The following is a 24,147-nucleotide window of genomic DNA, read 5'->3' on the forward strand; positions in this document are numbered from 1 at the left end:
GCGAGTTAAAAGCACTATGTCGGTAGTGACTTACGATTGTAAGTTGCAAACTAGTATTTTTGTAGATCAAAGTCAGGAATCATCTGAAAAATGAAATGAAAATCATCTGAAAAAAAATCATCATTTTTTTTTACAAATTGGATTCTATGAGTAAGAAGTTTTCTAAGTCGCATTCGGAAGCCTCTCCATTCTGGAAAATTAATATAGTTTAAGGTTAATGCTCCAAACCAACCTGTCACTAAAACCGGTCATGTTCTGGTAACAGCTTGAAAGTCAGGTGATTGAAGCTTCCTTTTGGACTTTGCAGGCCTTTTTTCGTTTGGCTTCTTATTTTTTGGTTTAAATATTAAGTTTTAAAAAGTTTTAAAATAATTTATCAGCTGAGTGTATAAATAGAATTCTTGAGACACTATTAAACTGTAGTCATAAAAGACACTTTTGGGGGACTCTAAAGGAATGGAACCTAAAGGAAGGACCTTCATTCTGTTCAGATCCACTTAACACACATGCAGAAACCTTTTGTCTCTAAGATCCATAAACACCCAATAAAATAAATAGAAGAACATTGTACTTACATACACTGGAATATTTCTGTAAAAATCAACCCCATACTTGGGAATAACTACTCATACTCACATGTTTGAAATTCATGACTTATCCCCCAAGAAAAAGAGGTCCTCTTACTGTTTGACTCAAGTGACTAGCTTCATCATCCATCCCTTTCTATAGCAGTAGAGATTTGACAACTTCCTGTCTCTCAGGCCTCATATCAGTCTCTCTTGAAGTCTCTTGATTTTGCCTCTTTGAATATCTCTTGAGTCTGTATACTCGTGGTTTTCAAACTAGTACTCTAGTTCCAGCCACCATCGTTTCTCATTTGAAGTACTTATGGTCTCCTAATTAGGGTCTACCTGCATTTACTGTGGCTCCCTCTGTAGTTTTCCACACCAGACTTAGTGACTTTTTCAAAATGTAGATCTAATCACATTATCTCCATGTTTAAAACTCTTCACTGTTTTTAAGCTCAACTAAAATCTTTAACAGGCTGTTTAGGTCCCTCTTAATTACCTTTGCGACCTCATCTCCACAGCACCTTCTGGCATTCTTTCCTCCTAGTCACTCTGTTCTTTCTGTTCTGCTTCAGGTATATGGCTTTTGATTATGATGCATCCTTTGCCTGGAAATGCTCTTCCTTTCCTTTTCATTCAGTTAATGCCTGCTCATCACTCAGCTCACGTCAGGGAAGACTTTCCTGATTACGATAGATTCCCCTAATTATATGTTCTCATGATGCCATTGCAGAGTTGCCATGCTTATTAATACTTAATAAATTAATGAGATTTCCCTAATCTCCTGATACTGTGTAAGTGCTTAATAAATGTTTTTTAAATGAAAATTCATTGACTGCTTACTAAATGTGCCAGGAATTGTACTAAGCATTTTCTGTGTACCATCTTTAATCCTCACAACAGTCACTTGAGGAATGGGTGGCAATTCCCTCTTTAGCAAGATTGGAATTAGTGTTAGGGACGCTAGTTGGTGGTCATAGTGCTTGTATTAGAACTGGCGTTTGAACCCAGGTTTTGTTGCCACTGAAGATTGTGTGCTTAATTATATAATTCACTGTGCATCAGAATCACCTGGGGAACTGCTCAAACTATAAATGCCTTGACTGCACATTTATGGATTCTGATTCCAAAGGTTTGAGATAGTACATAGACATCTATATGTTTTAACAAGTTACCCAGTCATTCAGATGTTATTAGATGTTTTTAGATGTTCACCAGAGTTTGAAAATCATTGCTTTGGAGTTTGAAAACCATTGTTTTAGACAACACTTCAGTGCTTTATGAGTTTCAGTTTTCATGCATTGTACTATGCTGTGTTTCGGATTTTATACGCTCTTAAATCAAGGGCACTAGGGAAGTGCCCTTAATGACCATTTCGTCTAATTTCCTACCCAGTTATTCCTTTTTCCTCTTTCTCTGGCTAGAGGAGCTGAATAGTGAGACACTGCCACCCCAGTGCTGTTGCTACTTTTTTTTTTTTTAATTTCAATAATTTCCAAGTATCTGGTTGACTTCCTATAGTAAAAGCTACACTAAGTTCATGGGCTGGAAGGGCCTTCTAAGGAGTTGGATGTAATCTCTCCTCAAATTTTACTTATTGTTCAAATTAGTAGTTTGATATTTAAGTATATGTTGCCTTATAACCTCTCATTCTGCTTTTAAAATCTTATTGTATACAAACTTAATGATAGAAACAATGTTTTACTTCTTGTTTCTCCTATTGCATCTTAGCATGGTGTTTTCCACCTCTTCTGTACCCAGTAGTTTGTTGAATGGATGTGTGCTTCACTGTACATTGCTAAGTCTTCTTAGTTTTTTATGTTTGTTTCTTAAATCACGTGTGTCCCCTGAAGTAATCTGTTCTAGCTCAACTGATAATAATTAGATACCTTCTGTAGTTGTAAAGAGAATGATTGTATTGAGCTGGTACAATCTTTGTTTCCTGAGTAAAATTAAACATGGTTTCTGTATAGGCCAAAGAATGTTTTTAACCATTTTTTAAAAACTACCTTTTAAAAACTTTTAGTAATCTGTAAGCCCCCCTACAAGAAAAAAAACACGTATTTCAAAGGTATATCTCAGGATCATCTTAGATATAAACAGATAAGTACTGCATATAGGAGTATAGGTACAAAATTTTTACCAAGTTTTACGAAGCATTTTGTCAAAATTATTTGTCATGTTAATGTAATTCTTATTTCAAATTATAAAATTTTATGAGTATTTGTACAAATGACTATATAAGTGGTATTTTAAAATTCTCAGACCCTTGTACCTCTTAAGGACTAAAACTATTTTGAATTCATTTGTATTTTTTTGTGTTGTTTTTTGTAGTCAGTGTGTATTATTTTGTACTTATTGAAAGTCTAGTCTCTGTAACTAACAGTTACTAAACATAATTTCATTATCAGGTGTAATTACAGTAACCTTTTTATTTGCATTACAGTGTTTCCAACAAAAAAATCAAGCTAATTCTACTTATTGTTCAAATTACTAATCAAATTACTAAAAAAAGAATATTTTATTCTTGGGGAAGTAGAAAAAGGGACTTTTAGAGTTTTGCTACTTGAAAATTCACAAAGTTTTATTTCATCCTGCTATATCTAGAGTTTATGAGTAGGCAGAACTGAAAGAATTGCCAGTTCCTTTCAGCCACCTGCCATCAGGTGCCGAATACCCAACTCACCTTATGCCAGGTGCAACTAAAATCTAGTATGAACAGATTCATCTACTGGTTTTAGTAGAAGCCAAGTGATGGCTGAATCAGATGGTAGGGAGATATAATCTTGGGATCATACTGAAGCTGCCCCAAGTCTTATTTTGGCTGGGATTTACAAGGGGAATATTGAATTTCAAGTGAATTCTACTAAATGGTGTACAAAGGACAATCACTTATACGAATAAATATTTCTATCACTTATAATTTTGTCTTAGAGAAATAAGACTTCTTTTCATTTATCAAGTGAAATATGAAAAGCTATCATTTTAAGAAAATATATTTGGTCTCTAGGTTGCTTACATGTCAAAGAGCTATTGCCGGGCTTCCCTGGTGGCGCAGTGGTTGAGAGTCTGCCTGCCGATGCAGGGGACACGGGTTCGTGCCCCAGTCTGGGAAGATCCCACATGCTGCGGAGCGGCTGGGCCCGTGAGCCACGGCCGCTGAGCCTGTGCGTCCGGAGCCTGTGCTCCGCAACGGGAGAGGCCCGTGTACCGGAAAAAAAAAAAAAAAAAAAGCTATTGCCAATAATTCAAAATCTCATTTAGGCTCAGATCTTATTTCATAAACTCATTCATTTCATTTTGTCCTTAGCCTTCTGTTACTCATGATACACTTTTTCTTTTTTTTTTCTCCCCTTCATTCGTCAAAGTAGCCTTCTGTTACTCTCGTGATATACATATTCTTTTTTGGTCTCCTTGGGTAACCTTTTTCAAGCCCGTAGTCTTAACTACTATACTGCTTTAAGCTCATGGTGCCCACATTTTTATTTTCAGCTGAGACATTTTTTTCTAAGTTTTTGGTCTGCATATCTAAAAGCCTCCTAGCTATATATGCATATTAATGTCATTCAGGCAACTCAACTTTAACATGTCCAAAATTGAGGTTTTCCTCCCACAAAACAAGCAATTGTCTCCTGTAGCCTTGCCTTGGTAAATGGCTTCATCCTCCGCCTAGACTCTGAAATGAGAGACTTGATTGGGATTCCTAGTTTTGTCTCTTTCCATTATCTAATTATCTAGTGGGTCACCAAGTTCTCTTAGTTCTAACTTTTAATTTTTCCTTTCCTCTCCTTCTTTACTGCTATTTCCTTAATTCAGCAACCTCTCCCTCTCAAAGTTTGTTTAAAATTTGATATATGATACATTTAAATGCATAATGAAGTTTAATATGTAATTATAAAATAAATATCCATGTAACCAACACCTTTAAAACACCCTCTCCACCTATTGTCTCTTTCCTGTCTTCTCTATCCCTATTTCCAAGTGTCCTTTCCTTTGTTTTGTTTTGTTTTGTTTTTGTTTTTTGGCCTATATACATTCTGAATTATGTATGTATAAAATTCCTGAAGTACAAATTGACAGTGTCTTCAGTCTTGTCATATTCCCTACTTCCACCCCTAGTATATCTTTCACTTTGCATGATGGAGTGATTAATCATTTTACTCAGGCCTGAAACCTATCTGTGGCTTATCATAGCTTGGTTTCTTACTACTTAATGCCCTTGGTAACCTGGCTTTTCTAAGTCTCCTTTGCCATACTTGTCTCTTTTCCTCCAGTTTTTATCTGAACTGCTAGTTTTTACTCCTACACTTGTTCCATTCTCTATCTAGTTCACTCCTCCTCCCCTTTAAAGACGTGTATGATTTTGCTGTTTGGGGGAAACTTTCTTCTGTCTGTTCCTCTTCTTTTTGTTCCTGTAGCGTCTGTGTATGTATATTCTGTAGCATTTTATTACTGTAGGATAATAATGCTGTGGTTGGTTTACTTCTCTGTCTCTTACCTTTGATGGTAAGCTCTTTATGGCTTATTTTTCCTTTACTTCTTTCTTCCCCAGTTTCTTATGTGGTATCAGGTACATAGTGGGTGCTCAATAAATATTAAATAATTCACTGGATTAATTTCCATGTCTGTTTCTACCTTGTGTACACCAGTGTTGACTCCGGGTGATGGATAGGCATCTCAAATTTGACTATTAACTCTGAAAATATCCTTTGTTTTCATACTGAACTATCTCTAGTTTTCAAATCACATCATGTATAGTCTTCCCTCCATGTCTTGGCACGTAGTAATCCTTCTTTCTGAAAGCTCCTTCCCTTTTCTCCTACCTGAAAAACACTTTTTTTTTTAGTTGGAGTATAATTGATTTACAAAAAAACCCTTCATTTTTGAGCCAATCTTCATGTTCCCAAAGCATGGTACATTCATACCTCTAGTTAATTGCTATAAATCTTTGCAGGTCTGAGTCTGCTACTGGACTGATCCCTAAATATCAGACATGTTTCCATTTACATCTATATTTCCAGTGTATGGCAAGTGCATGGCATGTAATATGTAGCTACTCAGGCAGAGTTAGAGGAAAGTATATGTAGATTTTTAAATAGCGTTTTTATGTCTCTTCCACCTCCCCATCAAAATCAGCAGCAGATGTTCATAGAGAACAACTTGGCATGGCAATGAATGTTTTCATGATGCCAGTAGCAACATTTTCTAACTGCTTACAGAAATGCAGCATTAAATTAAAAAAGGAAAGTGAATTTTTATTTCTATTTACAGATAGTTCAAATCTTTAATAGAAAGTAAATTATATGAATATAATGTAATTAACTGAGGAAATAGGACACAAACTAGTGCTGCCTTAGCCCAGTGGCCTTCCAAATATTTTTGCTTGTGTATTCTCTAAATAATTTTGTAAGATGTTGTACTTCTTTTTGTGTTTTAAGTTGATGGCATCTGAATTTTTTTGTCAAGGGCTAGATAATTACAAAGTATCTGATTTCTAGATTGTGGTGTATTATGATTATGTTTTACTTTTATCAAAACCTTGGAGTTTTTGCTTATTAATTGAAATAAATAAACTTGTTCCTATACAGCCCTGTGACGACTATCTTGTTTCTTAATTGTAATTCTGTGACAGATAAGGCATGGGGTTTTGCTGTTAAGAAATTAAGCACAACCCTCTTCAGAATTTCTTACCAAACTTCTTTTTGCTTTACTCTTAAGAGACTTTCAGGATTAATGTATTCTCAGATTGCATTTTCCCTTTTGGCATGCCTGCCAAAGATTTTTATACCCAGGGAAATACCCTAGAACAAGACTGGGATGGCTGAGAAAAATATTTTACTTTGTTCAGGTGGGAGAAAACTGTGAAAAAAGAGTTGGTTAAGGAAAATTTTGCAGGACACAGACTTGTTCTTAGGTAAATCAATTTTTGGAAAGAATACACATGGCAGGTGAAGGTTTGAAGAGTGATAGGACTTTAAACCTCTTTCTGGGGCATGGACCCTTAAACAATCTAGTGGACCTGTTCTCAGAGTAACATTTTAACAGCTTGTCAGTTTCTTTCTACAGAAGCCTCTGGGATTCTGATTGGACTGCATTGAGTCTATAGATTGATGCGGAAAATTGACACCTTAACAATATTGAGTCTTTCATTTCCTGTACAAGTTTTTAAGTCATCTTCAATTTTTTGCAGAAATTTTTGTTATTTTCATTGTACAAGTCTTTGTGTCTTGTCAAATTTATCCATAGGTACTTCACATCCTTGAAATGGTATTTTTTTTAATTTGCTGTTTATTGTGTTTGTTTGCATCAATATTTGTCCTTTACATTTTTTACTTTCTTCGCAAATTTTTTCTAGTTCCTTAATTTTTTTTTTTTTTTTTTTTAGCGGCATTTTTGTTTTCTTCTCTAGTTGCAGTGAGCAGGGGCTACTCTTTATTGCGGTGCGCGGGCTTCTCACTGTGGTGGCTTCTCTTGTGGAGCATGGGCTCTAGGCATGTGGGCTTCAGTAGTAGCAGCACGCAGGCTCAGTTGTTGCGGCACATGGGCCCCAGAGCATGCGGGCTTCAGTAGTTGCAGCACATGGGCTCAGTAGTTGCGGTGCACAGACTCCAGAGCACAGGCTCAGTAGTTGTGGTGCTCAGGCTTAGTTGCTCTGTGGCATGTGGGATCTTCCTGGACCAGGGATTGAACCCATGTCCCCTGCATTGGTAGGCGGATTCCTAATCACTGTGCCACCAGGGAAGTCCCTGTGTGCATCCTTTAAGAGTGAAGTCTCTGTTTCCCTCAGTCCTGTGGAGCTCCTGCAGTTGAGCCCTGCTCGCCTTCAAAGCCAGATGCTCTGGGGGCTTCTCTTCCCAGTGCCAGAGCCCTGGGCTGGGGAGCTGATGTGGGACTCAGAACTCTCACTCCTGTGGGAGAACCTTGGTAATATAATTTTTCTCCAGTTTGTGGGTCGCTCCCCCAGGGTGGTATGAGATTTGATTATGTCGTGAGTCTGCTCCTCTTACCAGTCTCATGGTTCTGTCTTTATGTCTTTAGTTGTAGAGGATCTTTTTGGGTAGGTTTCAGTCTTTTTCAACAGTGGTTGTGCAGATTGTTGTGATTTTGGTGTGCTCAAGAGAGGAGGTAAGCTTAGGTTCCTTCTACTCCACCATCTTGGCCGCTCCTCCCTTCAAAATGGTATTTTTGAAATTTCAGTGTTCAGTTGTCTGTTTCTAGAATAGTCTTTTTAAAAAAAGTATTGTTTTTGTATTCTGCCATCATGCTAAACTCACATATTAATTTCAGTAGCTTTCTTGTGGGTTACTTATGGCTTTCTCTGTACATGATCATGTTGTTGAGAATAAAGAATTTTACTTCTTCCTCCCAGTATGAATGTCTTTTATTTTGTTTTCTTTTTTGCTTTGGCTAGGACCTCCATTAGAATAGTGAATAGAAGTGGTAAAAGTAGATATCCTTACTTTGTTCCCTAATTTAGGGAGAAAGTGATTAATCTCTTATCTTTAAATGTGATATTAGCTATAGGTATTCAAAGGTGCCATTTATGAGGTTGAGGAATTTCCTTTCTGTTCTTAGTTTGCTGAGAGTTTTTATTGTGAATGAGTATTGAATTTTTATCAAAAAATTTGTTCTGCCTTTACTGAGATGATCATATATTTTCTATTACCCATTATTCAGTTAATATGGTGAATGACGTGGATTTGTTTTTGAGTGTTAAATCAATGCATTCCTGAGATAAATTCCACTTGGTTGTGGGGTTGGATTTGTTGGATGTGCTAATGTTTTGTTAAGGATTTTTACCTGTTGATGATGTATATTGATATGAAGTTTTCTTGTGTCATTATTTGGTGTTGGTATCAGGGTTATACTGACTATAGAACATCAAAGTGTTCTATTGTCTTCTATTTTCTGGAAGAGCTTATATGGATCTGGAATTATTTCTTCCTTAAATGTTTGATAATATTCAGCAGTGAACCCCTCCGAGCCTGGAGTTTTCCTTGTGGTGAGAGTTGCAGTTATGAATTGCATCTCTTTTTTTCTTTTTTCTTTTTTTTTTTGCGGTACACAGGCCTCTCACTGCCACGACCTCTCCTGCCGCAGAGCACAGGCTCCAGATGCGCAGGCCCAGCGGCCACGGCTCGCGGGCCCAGCTGCTCCGCGGCACGCGGGATCCTCCGGGACCGGGGCACGAACCCGCGTCCCCTGCATCGGCAGGCAGACTCTCAAGCACTGTGCCACCAGGGAAGCCCTGCATTTCTTTTAAATAGGATTATTCTGACTTTCTCTTCAGTTATGGTAGTTGTACCTTCCAAGGAATTTTTTCACTTTATCCAAGTTGTTGAATTAATTGGCTGGCATAAGATCATCCATAATATGATATCTGATTTGTTTAGAATCTTTAGGCTCTATATAGGATTAGCATCCGTAGGATTTCTTCTGTTTCTGATATTGGTCATTTTGTGTTTTTAAAAGTTTTCTTAATGTAGCTAGAGGTTTATCTTTAAAAAAAAAGAAAGAGCATGGCTTCATTGATTTTTCTTTTTCATTTTTCTATTTAATAGAGTATTAAATTACATTAAATTCAGTCGTTCCATTGATTTCTACTCTTTTTTTTTTTTTAATAGATTTATTTATTTTTGGCTGCGTTTGGTCTTCATTGCTGCACGCAGGCTTTCTCTAGTTGTGGCAGCCAGGGCTACTCTTCATTGCTGTGTGCAGGCCTCTCATTGCAGTGGCTTCTCTTTGTTGCAGAGCACAGGCTCTAGGCGAGCGGGCTTCAGTAGTTGTGGCACACGGGCTTCAGTAGTTGTGGCTCGCAGGCTCTAGAGCGCAGGCTCAGTAGTTGTGGCGCACAGGCTCAGTTGCTCCGTGGCATGTGGGATCCTCCCAGACCAGGGCTCAAACCTGTGTCCCCCGCATTGGCAGGTGGATTCTTAACCACTGCACCACCAGGGAAACCTGATTTCTACTCTTTATTTCCTTCTTTCTACTTATTTTGAGTATAATTTTCTCTTTTTTTCCTAGCTTCCTAAGATAGAAGCTTATACCATTGATTTTTTTTTTTTTTTTAATAAACATTTAAAGCTATAAATTTCCTATGGGGCACTGCTTTGCCTACATACCACAGATTTTTCGTTTTCATTCACTTCAAAATATTTAAAAATTTTCTCTGTGATTTCTTTTTTAGCCCTTGGGTATTTAGAAGTATTGTTTAATTTCCAGATATTTGCATTTTTCTAGATATTTATCTATCACTGACTTCTAGCTTAATTTCATTGTGGTCAATGAACGTATTTTGTATTATTTCAGTAGGTTTAAGTATTTTGAGACTTGTTTTATGGCCCAGCATATAGTCTATCTTAGTGAATATTCCATGTACATATGAAAACAAAACGCATTCTGCTTTTGTAGAGTGGAGTGTTTTAGGTCAGGTTATTTGTTAGTGTTGTTCAAGTCTTCTACGTCCTTATTGATTTTCTGTCTACTTGGTCTATCTGTCCATTTGCTACTGAGAAAGGACCCATGAAGTCTCCAACTACACTTGTGGATTTGTCTATTTCTTCTTTCAGTTCTGTCAGTTTTTGCTGCATTTATTTTGAAACTCTCTTATTTAGTGTGTACACTAAATAGGATTGTTATGTCTTCTTGAGAGTTTAGGATTGTTATGTCTTCTTGAGAGTTGACAACTCTGTCATTATGAAGTGTCCCTCTTTGTCTTGAAGCCTGTTCTGCCTGTTATTAATATAGCCACTCTAGCTTGTATATTTTCACATTTTTTTAGTTTTAAATCATCTTGTAAAGTGTGTTTAAAGTGGGTTTCTTATAAACAGCATACGGTTGGGTCTTGCTTTTCTAATCTAGTTTGATAGTCTCAGCCATTTAACTGGAATTTTAAATCATTTACATTTGATGTAATTATTTATATGGTTGGATTCAAACTTATTATTTGCTATTTATTTTCTGTTTTTCACATTTGTTCTTTGTTCCTTTCTTTTCCTACTTTTTTTTTATTAATTCAATTTACTTTAGGAATTGCATTTTATTTCCATTGTTAGCTTTTTAGCTTTGTCTCTTTATTATTTTAGTTATTACTCTGGGGTTTATAATATGTCTTAAATATGCCACAGTCTACCTTCAAATGATGTTGTACTACCTCACATATAAGGATATTTCAAAAATATACTTCCATTTCCCCCTCTCTTTTTTTTTAATAAATTTATTTATTTGTTTTTGGCTGCATTGGGTCTTCGTTGCTGTGCATGGGCTTTCTCTAGTTGTGGTGAGCAGGGGCTACTCTTTGTTGTGGTGTGCGGGCTTCTCATTGCATTGGCTTCTTTTGTTGCGGAGCACAGTAGTTGTGGCACATGGGCTCAGTAGTTGTGGCATACAGGCCCAGTTGCTCTGTGGCATGTGGGATCTTCCCGGACCAGGGCTCGAACCCATGTCCCCTGCATCGGCAGGCAGATTCTTAACCACTGCGCCACCAGGGAAGCTCCCTCCATTTCCCCTCTCTTATCCTTGGTTTGTTTTATCATATTTTTACTTCTACATATATTATAAGCACAACAGATTTTTGTTATTTTTGCTTTAAATGATCAGCTGTCTTTCAAACATAACATGAGGAGTTTTTTATAAACCTGCATAATTTTTATTTTCAGAGTCCTCCATTCCTTTTGTAGATTCAGATTTCCATCTGGTATCATTTGCCTTCTGTTTGAAGGGCTTCCTTTAATATTTCTTATAGTAAATATATGGTGGCAACAAATTGTCTCAGGTTTTCATGAAAAAGTCTTTATTTCACATTTATTTTTGAAAGTTTTTTTTTTTCTTTCCCTCATGGCTTATAGAATTCTATGTCAGCAGTTTCTTTTAGCTCTTTTGAGACCTTATTCAGTTGTTCCCTGGCCTTTCCCTATTCAGCCTGTTCCCTAGTATAGTTTCTGATGAGAAGTTTGGGGGAAATTCTTATCTTTTTTCCTCTGTATATAATTTGCCTATTTTCTCTGGCTGCTTTTAAGAGTTTTCTCTTAATCACTGATTTTCAGCTATTTGATATGACATGTTTAGGCATGGTTTTCTTTGTGTTCATCCTGCTTTGTGTTTATTGAATTTCTTGGTGCTATATAGTTTTCATCAAATTTGGAAAATTTTTGGCTATTTTTCGAATATTATTTTTCCCCTTTCCCCCTCATTTTTGAGATTCAGTTATATACGTTAGACTGTGATATTGTCCCACAGGTCACTGAGACTTTGTTCATTTATTTTTTCCCAGCCTTTTACTCTATCTTCAGGTTTCACTGATCTTTTTTTCCTACATTGTCTAATCTGGTAATTATATCCTCTGAGTTTTTTATTTGAGATATTTTTGTCTCTAGAGTGTTCATTTGATTTGTTTTTAATATTCCATTTTCTTTTATTATGTTCGTGCTTTCCTCTAAATACTTGTTTTGCAGGAGAAGAGAGAAGCGAGAGAATAGTCATGTCTCAGGTCTCTGGCGAGTCCCAGGACAGGCTGCCAAGTGAGGGTCCTTGGCTTCCTGTATGGAAAGAATTCAAGAGCCAGCCAAAGTAAAGTGAAAACAGGTTTATTTAGATAGATAAACATTAAAATTGGCAGAATGCGGACTGTCTCAGAAAGTGAGAGCGGCCCTGGGATATGAAGTTGTTAATTTTTATGGGCTGGGTAATTTCTTATGCTAATGAGTAGGAGGATTATTTCAACTATTTGGGGGAAGGGGCAGGGATTTCCAGGAACTAGGCCACCACTCACTTTTTGGCCTTTTATGGTCAGCCTCAGAACTGTCATGGCACCTGTGGGTGTGTCATTTAGCATTCTAGTGTATTACAGTGAGCATATAATGAGGCTCAAGGTCTACGGGAAGTCAGATCTTCTGCCATCTTGGGCCTAACCAGTTTTTGTCATATCCTCAATGGCTGTGTCATTCTTTTTTTTTTTTTTTTTTTGCGGTACGCGGGCCTCTCACTGTTGTGGCCTCTCCCATTGCAGAGTGCAGGCTCAGCGGCCATGGCCCACGGGCCTAGCCACTCCGCGGCATGTGGGACCTTCCCAGACCGGGGCACGAACCCATATCCCCTGCATCGGCAGGCGAATTCTCAACCACTGCGCCACCAGGGAAGCGCTGGCTGTGTCATTCTTTTAACTGTTGTCCCCTGACCTCTTCCTTCCTGTCTCACTTGGACATATGATAGTTTTTTATATCTTTGCTGCTAATTCTATAAGCTCATTTTGGAGTCTGTTTTTATTGACTGATTTTGGTCTTGGTTATGATCACATTTTCTTGCTTCCTGGCACGTCTGATAATTATTGATTGCATACTAAACATTGTGAATGTTATATCGCTTAGTATCTGAAATTATTTTTGTCTCCATTTCATGAGTATTGGATTTCATTCTGGTAAGCAGTTAAGTAATCTATGATTAGTTTGATCATTTGAGGCTAGCTTTTTAGTTTGTTAGGTAGGGCAGGTTTAGGATACTTTAAGAATGGTTTATTCTGTACCAAGGCATAGTCCTTCTGGGGTTTCTACTGAATGCCTTTAGTGATCAATGAGGTCTCTCCACTCTAGCTTGAAAAATTAAAAGATTTGCAGCCCTGTATGAACTCTGTAACTATTCAGCTCACAGCTCGCTATTTGTTCCTTGCCTGACCTTCTTACTGAACTCAGGTTCGGCTGCTTGCTGTTTGAAAGCCAATACTTGAGAGGCAAGTGCTGGTAAGAACGGAAAGGTGCTTTATTCAGGAGGCCAGCAACTTGAGGAGATGGGAGACTGGTGTCCAAAAACCCAACTCCAAAGATTCTGCTTGATCTTGAAAGTTTTTAAAGGGAGAATCATTTGGGGAGGGGATCAGTCCAGTTTATCTGCCACTGTGTGCAGATTTTCTTCTGCTTGGTTGGTGGTGAGGTAACAGGGTGGTGTTCCAGGAATCTCATGCTCAACTTGGGTGGGGGTGGGCCTTAGTTCCTGTAGAAGAACTCAAAGGTATTGTTATGTATATTCTTTGAGGACCAGGACCCTGCCCTGAGGCTGCATTATTGTTTCTTGACTCCTCCTCTTTTGTTTCTGCATTCCCTCCATTCCCTGATAAGCAATTGTTTGATTTTGCCCTTTGGAACTCAGGGAAGGTCAAGGGGGCTGAATGAAGCCTATTTCCTACAAACAAGAAATGGGGGGACACAGAAAGTATTTGTACCTGAGAGGACCCCATAGGGTCCTGCTCCGTTTCAACCTGGTGAAGTTGCACACTATGTATGTGCATCTTAGTATTCAACAAAGCATCAGGGGGACCCCTGCAAATTTCTGGAGCTCTTTTTCAGCACTGTTCCCTTCTCTTTTTTTGCCTTAAAAATTTTTTTTTTCTCTTCTTCCCCCTTCTCTTTGAAATTCTGTCTCAGAAGTCCCAGCCATCTCAGCATCATTGAATTCCAATTTCTTTCCTCAACTCCTTAATTCAGTTAGACTATGCTTGGGATTCTTTGTCTACTCCATGGTTTGCAGTGTGCCTCTAGGCAGAAAACTGGGGCAACCCTAGAATTCACCTTGTTTGCTTTCTCACTGGGATCACATGGCCTGTGCTGCCTGTTCAATATCTGAAAACATTTGTTTCATATATTTTGTCCAGTTTCCAGTTGTTGAGGAGGGAGGGTAAATATAGTGTTTGTTCTTCCATCATCACCAGATATGTGTAAAATCTGAAAAATATTTTATTACCTATTGCTTGTTCATGTGTTATTGTCCTTTAGCTTTTTGTTTAGAAAATATTCTTAAGTGACTTCATAGTTCAACAGTGGACAAAACGTTTATGAAATACAAATTTATTGCTTAGTATAACATTAGAGCCTTTCAGGTTTTTTATAGTTTTTTTTTTTACTGTGAAGATTCAGACCCTCTACACCCCTTTAAGTCTTAAAGGGTCTTATAATATGGACCATGTTATATAGTTGAGCAACATTCATGTTAGTGTCAGTGTGAATATGTCTTTTCTCTTATTGGTCTGTGACAATTGAGGTTGAAGCACAGTTCAGTTCCTAGACTTAAATTTGCATTCAAGTATATTGGGTTCTCTGAAGGCAAAACTAACATACAGCTTTTGTTTCTATAGGATTGTTTTGCTCATTGTTTGGGGTATATTAAGCTTTCAGACTAAATAATGAATAAATACTTAAAGAAGTAAAAACAAATGATCTGTGCTCTCCTATCCCCCTATGTTTCTAGGTAACTATAACTACCCAGAATTGCAGCCATGGAGTCCATGCTTAATAAGTTGAAGAGTACTGTTACAAAAGTAACAGCTGATGTCACTAGTGCTGTGATGGGAAATCCTGTCACTAGAGAATTCGATGTTGGTCGACACATTGCCAGTGGTGGCAGTGGGCTAGCTTGGAAGATTTTTAATGGCACAAAAAAGTCAACAAAGCAGGTAAGTTTTAGTTTAGAGTCCAGTTGGAAGGAACACACAAGCTAATAAGTACCATAATGTGCATGTATGCATTTTTATGTTAAGAAATGCTAAAAGTAATGGGTTCTTTAGTTGTCATTTCATCTAATGAAGTCATAGAAAAACAAATGCTTTTAAACATGTCCTTGAATCTCATTGTTACAAATACATTGTTTGATATATCATCTCATCTTGTACTTTAATTTTGTTTACTTAATGACAAACATATCAGTTGCATAAATGAGTGTATTAGATTTTAATATTTAGCAAAGTGGTTTTTATTATTTTTTTAACATCTTTATTGGAGTATAATTGCTTTACAACTGTGTGTTAGTTTCTGCTTTATAACCAAGTGAATCAGCTATACATACACATATATCCCCATATCTCCTCCCTCTTTTAGCAAAGTGTTTTAGGATAAAAATTGCCATGTTCCTTTTTATTTTTATCAATACATTACGACAAAATACTCAGTTAAATTTTTCTAACATTCTTTTTTTAAGCATCCTTATTCCCTCTTTTATTCTATAGCCTTATAGAAAATAGGCTTCTATAATATTTTTTCATATTTATTAACACTATAGTTTTTACCGTCAGGGGATACATTTGTGGCATATAATCAGTAGTATGTTTGGGGGTATATTGATTTAAAAATTATTTTAAAACTGTTCTTTTAGTGAAGAGTAGTTTGAATGAGTTGTATTTTTATTTTTATTTGACTTAAGAGACCAACAGACTGTTCTTAGAAATGTGGAGGATTGTTAGTGTTAAATTTTACTAACAACTTTCTGTTGGAATTGTTAAAGAATTGAAAAATCACCAGGTTTAAAATGTTTGTGGAAATATGTTCTTTAAAAAGAAGAATCAAAAAAGAAAAAAGAGGGCTTCCCTGGTGGCGCAGTGGTTGAGAATCCGCCTGCTGATGCAGGGGACACAGGTTCGTGCCCCGGTATGCCGCGGAGTGGCTGGGCCCGTGAGCCATGGCCGCTGGGCCTGCGCATCCGGAGCCTGTGCTCTGCAACGGAAGAGGCCACAACAGTGAGAGGCCTGCGTACCGCAAAAAAAAAAAAAAAAGAAAAAAAGAAAAATCACTTTCCATAAGTACTTTTACTTCCCTATACGTGAAACATATCAAATTTAAGACATGGGATTTAATACACATATTTTCCAATGACTATCAAAATTGTACAATTGTGGGTATGCATTGTGACTTTTCCAAAACCAGCTTATTTCCCAAAGAAGTATGTTAAAGACGGAATTGGCTTTGGTTATCCTTTTATGAAGGAAGAATCTTGGTTCTGTGATAGATTGCTGGTATGTGGTTTGTACCCGACGTGTAAATCTTGTTTTTATTGCCATTTGGTTAGAAGTCTTTAAGTCCAAAGTTGATCTTTATCTTAAATATTGATTGGTCATTTTTTTTTTTTTTTTTTTTTTGCGGTACGCGGGACTCTCACTGTTGTGGCCTCTCCCGTTGCAGAGCACAGGCTCTGGACGCGCAGGCTCAGCAACCATGGCTCACGGGCCCAGCCGCTCCGCGGAATGTGGGATCTTCCCGGACCGGGGCACAAACCCGTGTCCCCTGCATCGGCAGGCGGGCTCTCAACCACTGCGCCACCAGGGAAGCCCGATTGGTCATTTTTGAACATTGTTTTCTCTTTCACCAAGAGCTCATCCAAAAAAATAAATGATTTCTTGAGTATTGACTACTTAAAAAGTTATGAATGAGGTCATGAAGTTATATAAATGACCAACCTCCAACACCAGCACAAATTGCTTTTATAATCAATTATAGAAAGGGAAAATGAAATAACGCCAAATTTACTAAATTTTGCATTGTTTATTAAGGACGTGATAACATAATAGTGTCTTTGTCCTTAACCAAAAGAGTTCTAGGTGTTTGTGTTTATATCATTAGTTCATATGCTGAAATCCTCTAATGTTGGAGCTTCTGTTGTTGCTAATAGAACATGAGAACCAGGCACAAATAATAGATAGTTAATTCGATATTACACATTAATACAGCATTTCTCAACTGCTGACTTCCGGAACTGAGATCTCTTATGACACTTTAACTGTATTCCTTTTTTTCCCCAAATTTATTGCTTTGAGGAAAAAGGTAGTTTTAGAATATATCATTGCTCTCTGTGGATTTTGAATTTTCTTTTGCCTCTTTCAAACCTCAGAGGGTTAGAACTCTGAGTATCCTGTCTTGACTGCTGGCTAATTCCTTAAGGAATAGCTAAGTCTCTTGGCACTGAAGCCTCATTTGAATTTCTCCCTTAATTGAAAAGTTTTAGTTCTTTTTTCAATGGCCTCATTTTTATTAAAAAGGAATCAGAGAAAATAGATAATCTAGAGCTGTACTTGATACAATATGGTAGCCATAAGCTATATATGGTTTTTTCAATTAATTAAAATTTAATAAGATTAAATTCAGTTTCTTTATTGGACTAGTCACATTTCAAATGCTCCATAGCCACATGTGGCTCATATTACCCTATTGGACAGTGCAGGTAAAGAACTTTCTATCATCACTGAAAGTTCTATTGGGCAGTGCTGATTTTAGAGAAACTGGGAGAAAAATAATGGAAAAGGATACTCTGCTAGTCGTTTTCTTCCCCCTTAAAGGGACATTGAGACTGAAGGCATCTTTCTTACCCTCTCAGCTTTATTTGATTTAGCATACAGTGTACTTGATTGTAGTTGTGTTTTATAGTAGAATATATGATCTTAAATTTGACTTTGAGGTAAACATCGGGTACGAGGCTTTGGGCCAGGAGATTTTCATACCTGTTTTTTAAAAAATAAATTTATTTATTTATTTGTTTTTGTCTGTGTTGGGTGTTCGTTGCTGTGCGCCGGCTTTCTCTAGTTGCCGTGAGTGGGGCTACTCCTCATTGCGGTGTGTGGGCTTCTCATTGTGGTGGCTTCTCTTGTTTCAGAGCACGGGCTCTAGGCGCATGGGCTTCAGTAGTTGTGTCACACGGGCTTCAATAGTTGTGGCGTGCGGGCTTCAGTAGTTGGGGAGCGCAGGCTTAGTTGCGGCATGTGGGATCTTCCTCGACCAGGGCTCGAACCCGTGTCCCCTGCATTGGCAGGCGGATTCTTAACCGCTGCGCCACCAGGGAAGCTCTCATACCTGGTTTTAATAGTTAAAAATATGAAGGTGTTTTCTGTGTTACATGGCAGTGAAATAAATACCATGATATTTAAACCATTGCATTTAAAGTTTAAATCTTGTTCTTTTTCCCCATTTCACTTTTTTACATGATCTTCAAAAAAAGTATCATAATTTCACATTGTCCAAAAAAAACCCAACAACAACAAAAAACACAGCAGTATTTCCAAGTTAAAAGAATCCTTTTTAGGGTTTGCATACCCCTTTAAAGATTACCTGTGTATTTTTTCCTAGGGTTATTTCAAGTTCACATTAGTACATGATTAATTATAATTTTCAGATCATGTAGAACTTTTAACTTTAAAATTTATTTTTATTTATTTTTGGCTGCATTGGGTCTTTGTTGCTGCACACGGACTTTCTCTAGTTGCGGTGAGCTGGGGCTACTCTTCTTTGTGGTGTGCGGGCTTCTCACTGCGGTGGTTTCTCTTGTTGTGGAGCACGGGATCTAGGTGCACGGGCTTTGGTAGTGTGGCGCGTGGGCTCAGTAGTTGTGGTTCCCGGGCTCTAGAGCGCAGACTCAGTAGTTGTGGCACATGGGCTTAGTTGCTCCGCGTCATGTGGGATCTTCCCGGACCAGGGCTTGAACCTGTGTCCCCTGCATTGGCAGGAGGATTCTTAACTACTATACCACCAGGGAAGTCCCAACTTTTAACATTTTAACCTAAATGTTTGAAGACCTCTTAGAAGAGTAGTAATAATAGCACCTACGAAACTGATGAGAAAAAGTACATATTTATGAAACCTGGAATGCAGCACGATAAAGAATTGGTAAATAAAAAGTTACTTGCACCTGGTTACTTGTGCCTTCATTGTACCTGATTGGACATCTGTATTATTATTCTGTCTTTATGCTTCCAAAAATAAGTTTCTGTTGCTTTTTATTATTTTTGAAATAATAAAAACATTCATTGAAGAAACACCTCATAGTGAATAATTTATGAAAGTGAAATTAAGAATTCTAAGAATCTTCAAGACAAGTATATAGTTGATTTTTTGCAGTAAAATAAATTTCTTAGGCCAGTTTTGTATATAAAATGAGCCGTTAAGATTTTTAAAAGTTATTATTTAGATAAACTTAACCAAATACAACATGTAAACATGTTGAAATGGATAGATCTTTACAGCTTATTAGCACTGGAAGCTACTATTTAGGCTCAAGTGCTATTTAGTTTCCTTTTTGAGTGTTTATTTAGAAGCAGCTCTTAGTTCTTAACCATTACTCTTTCTAGAATGTCTTTCTAGAGATGCTATAAAACATTTCAAGGTAACATTTAGGGAATTTAAGTTGTCTAATTTTTAAAATATAAACTTATTTTTAAGAACTCACATGTGGAATAGTGCACAAATCATGAGTGAGCAGCTTTTTGAATGTTCACCGTGAACACACCTGTGTACCCAGCATCCATATCAAGAAAACATTGCTAATACTCATGTCTCTTCACATTTATTACCTCCCCCCGCCCCAACCCTGCCCCTTCTCTCCAGGGCTAACTGCTCTCCTGTCCTTTGACACTGAGGAATAATCTTGCCAGTTTTTGAATTTTGTTTAGGTGGAACCATAGCATGTACTTTTGTGTTTGGCTCCCTTTTCTTAAATTTATTTTCATGAAATACATCTATGTAGTTGAACATAGCAATTTTTCTTTTCATTGATATATAGACTACTGCTGTGAACATTGTTGTGTGCTGTTGGCATATATGACATGTTACCTACATATGGAATTGCTAGGTAATAGTGTATGTATCTGTTCAGTGCCAAAAAGCTTTCCAGAGTGTTTGTGCCAATGTACACATCCACCAGCAGTTATAGATCTCCACATCTCTGCCCAGACCTTTCCATAGTTAGTCTTTTGAACTAAAAAGGGCTATTTAATTTTTGAAAATTCAGTGAAATATTTCCTGCTCCCCTACCTATTGAACTTTTATAATGTCTAGTAGATAGTTGCTAGGCTTAGAGTTTATGCTGCTGTATTTCTCTTATAGCTTTGAAACTGACTTAGTCTTTCTACAGAGTAGCATATTTAGGACTAAAATGGTTTTATAAACATAGACACTTTTCAAATATATCCTTATTTCCTTTTTAAAGAATATTTAAGAGAGATTTCTGAGACAAATGCCCTGCACTGGATTTCATTAGCTTTTCTGATTTTTAATTAGACTTTATTTAAACAAGTCATTAAAGGGAAATTTTTTTGGTCAAACTGTATATATGTGAGAAACGTTTGCTTCATATATATGTCCTTTAAAATTGAAATACCATCACCGTATCTGTTAGATAGGAATACTATAACTATAAAGGCTGCTATATATTTAAATAATTTGTAATAAAAGCACTACATAAATAGTTTCTGTCCCACCTGTATATATAACTTTTACTTCTTTTCAAGTAGAAGAATAGCTCAACATTTTGAAATCTCTTTCAACTCTGCTATGTCAAGCCAAGGGATTTATTTGGGGGGAAAATGTTTTAAAAAATACGTGTGCGTGTGTGTATGTTTATATATAAAATTTTGCCTGGTTCTCAGGCTATTCATGCATTTATTTATTAAGCATTTCTGTTTATCTTGACACAAGATTCTGTGTTGCCAGGTGACTACTCTTCAAATGGATTTAACATTTATTAGGAGTCTTCTAGTGTCCCACATTTATTACGATCTTTTTTATCCAGCTTTGGAGTAGTTCTTTTTTAAAAAAATAAGGCAACTTCAGTCTTATTTTGCCTTAAAAGTCATACTTGTTGGCCTATTTCTTTTGCCTTGCTTCATAAGCTTCGTAACACCCCCAGTTAAATTGCTATTCATATGAGGATAATAAACATTGATCAGTTTTTTAAAATCATGCAGTAAAAATTTACCTATTCATATTTATCCACTCTACTACATGTAGGCTTGGACACAGTCCCTTCCTTATTACAGAATTTACATTATGTTATTTTAGATGCCAGTGTCCATGGGGTAAAGCTTGCTAATATTGTGTAGACAGAGGCATAATTAAATTATTATAAATAGTTAAATTCTAAAATATTAACAGCTCTAATGTAAAGGAAACCATTGTGCAAAGGTGAATGTGCTAGTCAAGTTGCTTAGATCAAAAATGATCATAGACTATCTCTAGTAATTTTAAGGAGTATATCTTGTTATCTCTCAGTCATCTCAACTTATTTTTAACTTAATCTAAATAAAAACTTATATTTTGTTTTATTGTTTTGAGAAAGGAACATTGTCCCAAAATCACACAAAAAAAAGAAGAACATGATGCTTGGAGTTACCACCAGCCAGTCCTGAAAGGCCCATAAAATAAAGGATTTCAGGGAATGTCTATGTTTCAAAAACCATCTCTGGTAGCTCTGAGGAATAGGTTAGTGGAGTTCATGATTGCTATTAGGGAATCCTAGATACATTGGTGTATACTAACTCAGATTTTATTACTTAAATTATCTTGTTTTCAGTGAGAGTTCAACTTTGTAGTTATAGTAAGCAAAGTAGCTTTTAAAAATTATAAATTAGGTCTATATCAAAAGACAGCCTCCATTATGACAAATATTAATTTTTAGAAAAGATAATTTATTTCATATCCTTTTCTGTTTAAAGATAGGCTATTGAGAAAAATACTTTTTATTTATGGGTAACTCTCTTTGCCAATGTATTTTAAAAAATATTAAGTGAATAAACAATAGAGTGCCAAATGTTGCTTACATTATTTTATATTTGGTATTATTTGTAATTTTGCAAAAAGGGCCTCACATTTTAATTAGCGTTAACAGTTGTTGAATCTTAAGTGGAAGATATATTGGATGATTGCACTACCTCATTTTTTTTGTATATTTGAAAATTTTCATAATGAAAAGTTGAAAACGGTTTTAATTCAACATGATAATGAAATGCTTCGAGTAGTTGCTTATCTTTACTGACCATCAGTAGGCAATGAACATCTGAGTATCTTTTAGGTGAAGATCCTGTGGTGGGTACAGAGACACTTATGTCATGGTTTCTTTCTTCAAGAAGCTTGTAATATACATATAGGTATAGACGGATAGGATTTTTATACAAGTGATATGTGTTAGCAGAGGGAGTAGTATAGTGAAGTAGTAGAGGAAAGACAAATTTAGAAATTAGATGATAGTCTATTCTGTTGAAAGGTTTCAAGGTGCAGGCTAAGAGTTTTCTTTTAAGGAGTCAGTATGAGGCCTAAAGGTTAGTTAATTAGTCATTACTTTGTTGACGTTGGTTAATTTTAATTAACTGATCCGAACAAAGAAATTTTTTTTTTTTTTTTTTTGCGGTACGCGGGCCTCTCACTGTTGTGGCCTCTCCCGTTGCGGAGCACAGGCTCCGGACGCGCAGGCTCAGCGGCCATGGCTCACGGGCCCAGCCGCTCCGCGGCATGTGGGATCTTCCCGGACCGGGGCACGAACCCGTGTCCTCTGCATCGGCAGGCGGACTCTCAACCACTGCGCCACCAGGGAAGCCCCGAACAAAGAAAATATTTTTAAGATAGTTGATAACCTGCTCTGATCTATGTAGGAATCTTTCATTTTTGACCTAAAACAATAAATGAATGTCAGAGAGAGTTGTGTTTTTTTTCTTTATGAACTGTAGTGTTCTGCCTTTAGAATGGTGAATCTGTAGGAGCTCAGAAGTTACTTCATGTAATCTTTTTTTAAAGACTTAAAACATCTTGAAAAAATAAACACATTTAAATCAGATGCATTTATAAAATATGTTGGAACACTTACTAAAAATTGTACACATGAATAGTGAGGTGGGAACTTGAACTTGTAGGTCATTTGTTTTTAGTTCAAGTTAATATTACATAATTCTCTTAGCTCCTGTTCTGTGTCTCAAAATGATCAAAAGAGCTAATATTTTGTGTTTGTGTGTGTGTATGTGTATATGTATATGCCAGGTTAACTTGTGAAGGCAGTATATATATGAGTGCTATTTAAAGCTCTCACGCAAATAGTTTTACTGAAGGCATATATCATGTTTTACTAGGGTCTTATTTATTGGCCCTGTTATTTCTGGGGAGACAGAATGGTGTATTGGCTAAGAAAGTGACCCCTAGAGCTGGACTGACTGGGTTTGAATCTTGATTCTTCATCTTACCAATTGTGAGATCTTAGATAATATGTTTATCTTTTCCACAGTGTCCTCATTTGTGAAGTGAGGATAATAACTTGTCTCATGGGTTGCTGTGAAGAGTGGAATAATTCCTAAAAAGTACACAGATGCTTGGGGAATAGGGTGTTCAATTTGAGTTACTAATGTAGTCCCTTTACGTTATAACTTTTCAGAGCCTCAATCCTCTAAAATCCTTAACTTATCTATATATGTCTAAGGAGGCTCCAACTTAAAACAAGTTGTGTTTTGAGGAATTTACTGATTTGGATTTCTGCAGTGAATCTCCGTTGTGTAAATAGGTTGCCAGGCTAACTTGTGAAGGCAGTAATCATAATGTAGCAAAAATAATTAGAAGAGAACAGCAATAAAATGGAAAGACACTGTCTTGGTATCAACTCAAAGATAGTTGAGTAGTAGTAGGTTTAATTAAAAGCATTTGAAAGAGACACAGAGCTCTGAAAGAGTCATTCAAAATCTTCCATAGAATTTTGGAGGGCTACCATTGATTCTTTGCTAATTTTACTTCCAACTTTATCAGTTTTCTTTGCATTTATGATGGAGAGCTAGCAGCATCACTGATGTATTACACAGTTGTAATATATCATCTATCAGTACGGCTATTTTTTGACTGATTTGTTAAGATTAGGTAACTTGATGGGAACTGTTTTCTTTGTGCAACTGAGAGAGAATGAAAGAGAGAAGGTGGTTAAGGAGGTTGTGTGATTTTAGTAGTATAAAATAAGCTGTGACTGATCTCAGAGAGACGATAGGGGAGCAGTTTCCCGTGCTGGTAACCATTCCCAGTTACTGCCCTTA

At 36.7% G+C, this 24,147-nt stretch overlaps 1 protein-coding gene across 2 annotated transcripts in view; it reads left to right on the forward strand.

The window, feature by feature from the left end:
- The window catches only part of SCYL2 (SCY1 like pseudokinase 2), a 58,425-nt gene that overhangs the window by 966 nt on the left and 33,312 nt on the right, over positions 1–24,147 (forward strand). For both annotated transcript variants that reach the window (XM_004269490.3, XM_049694722.1), the window contains exon 2: positions 14,805–15,009. In XM_004269490.3, the coding sequence (XP_004269538.1) occupies positions 14,833–15,009 (177 nt within the window). In that variant the 5' untranslated portion in view covers positions 14,805–14,832. The remainder of the gene's footprint in view (positions 1–14,804; positions 15,010–24,147) is intronic.

This window comes from Orcinus orca, chromosome 11 (assembly GCF_937001465.1).
Source record: "Orcinus orca chromosome 11, mOrcOrc1.1, whole genome shotgun sequence".
Taxonomy (NCBI): Eukaryota; Metazoa; Chordata; class Mammalia; order Artiodactyla; family Delphinidae; genus Orcinus; species Orcinus orca.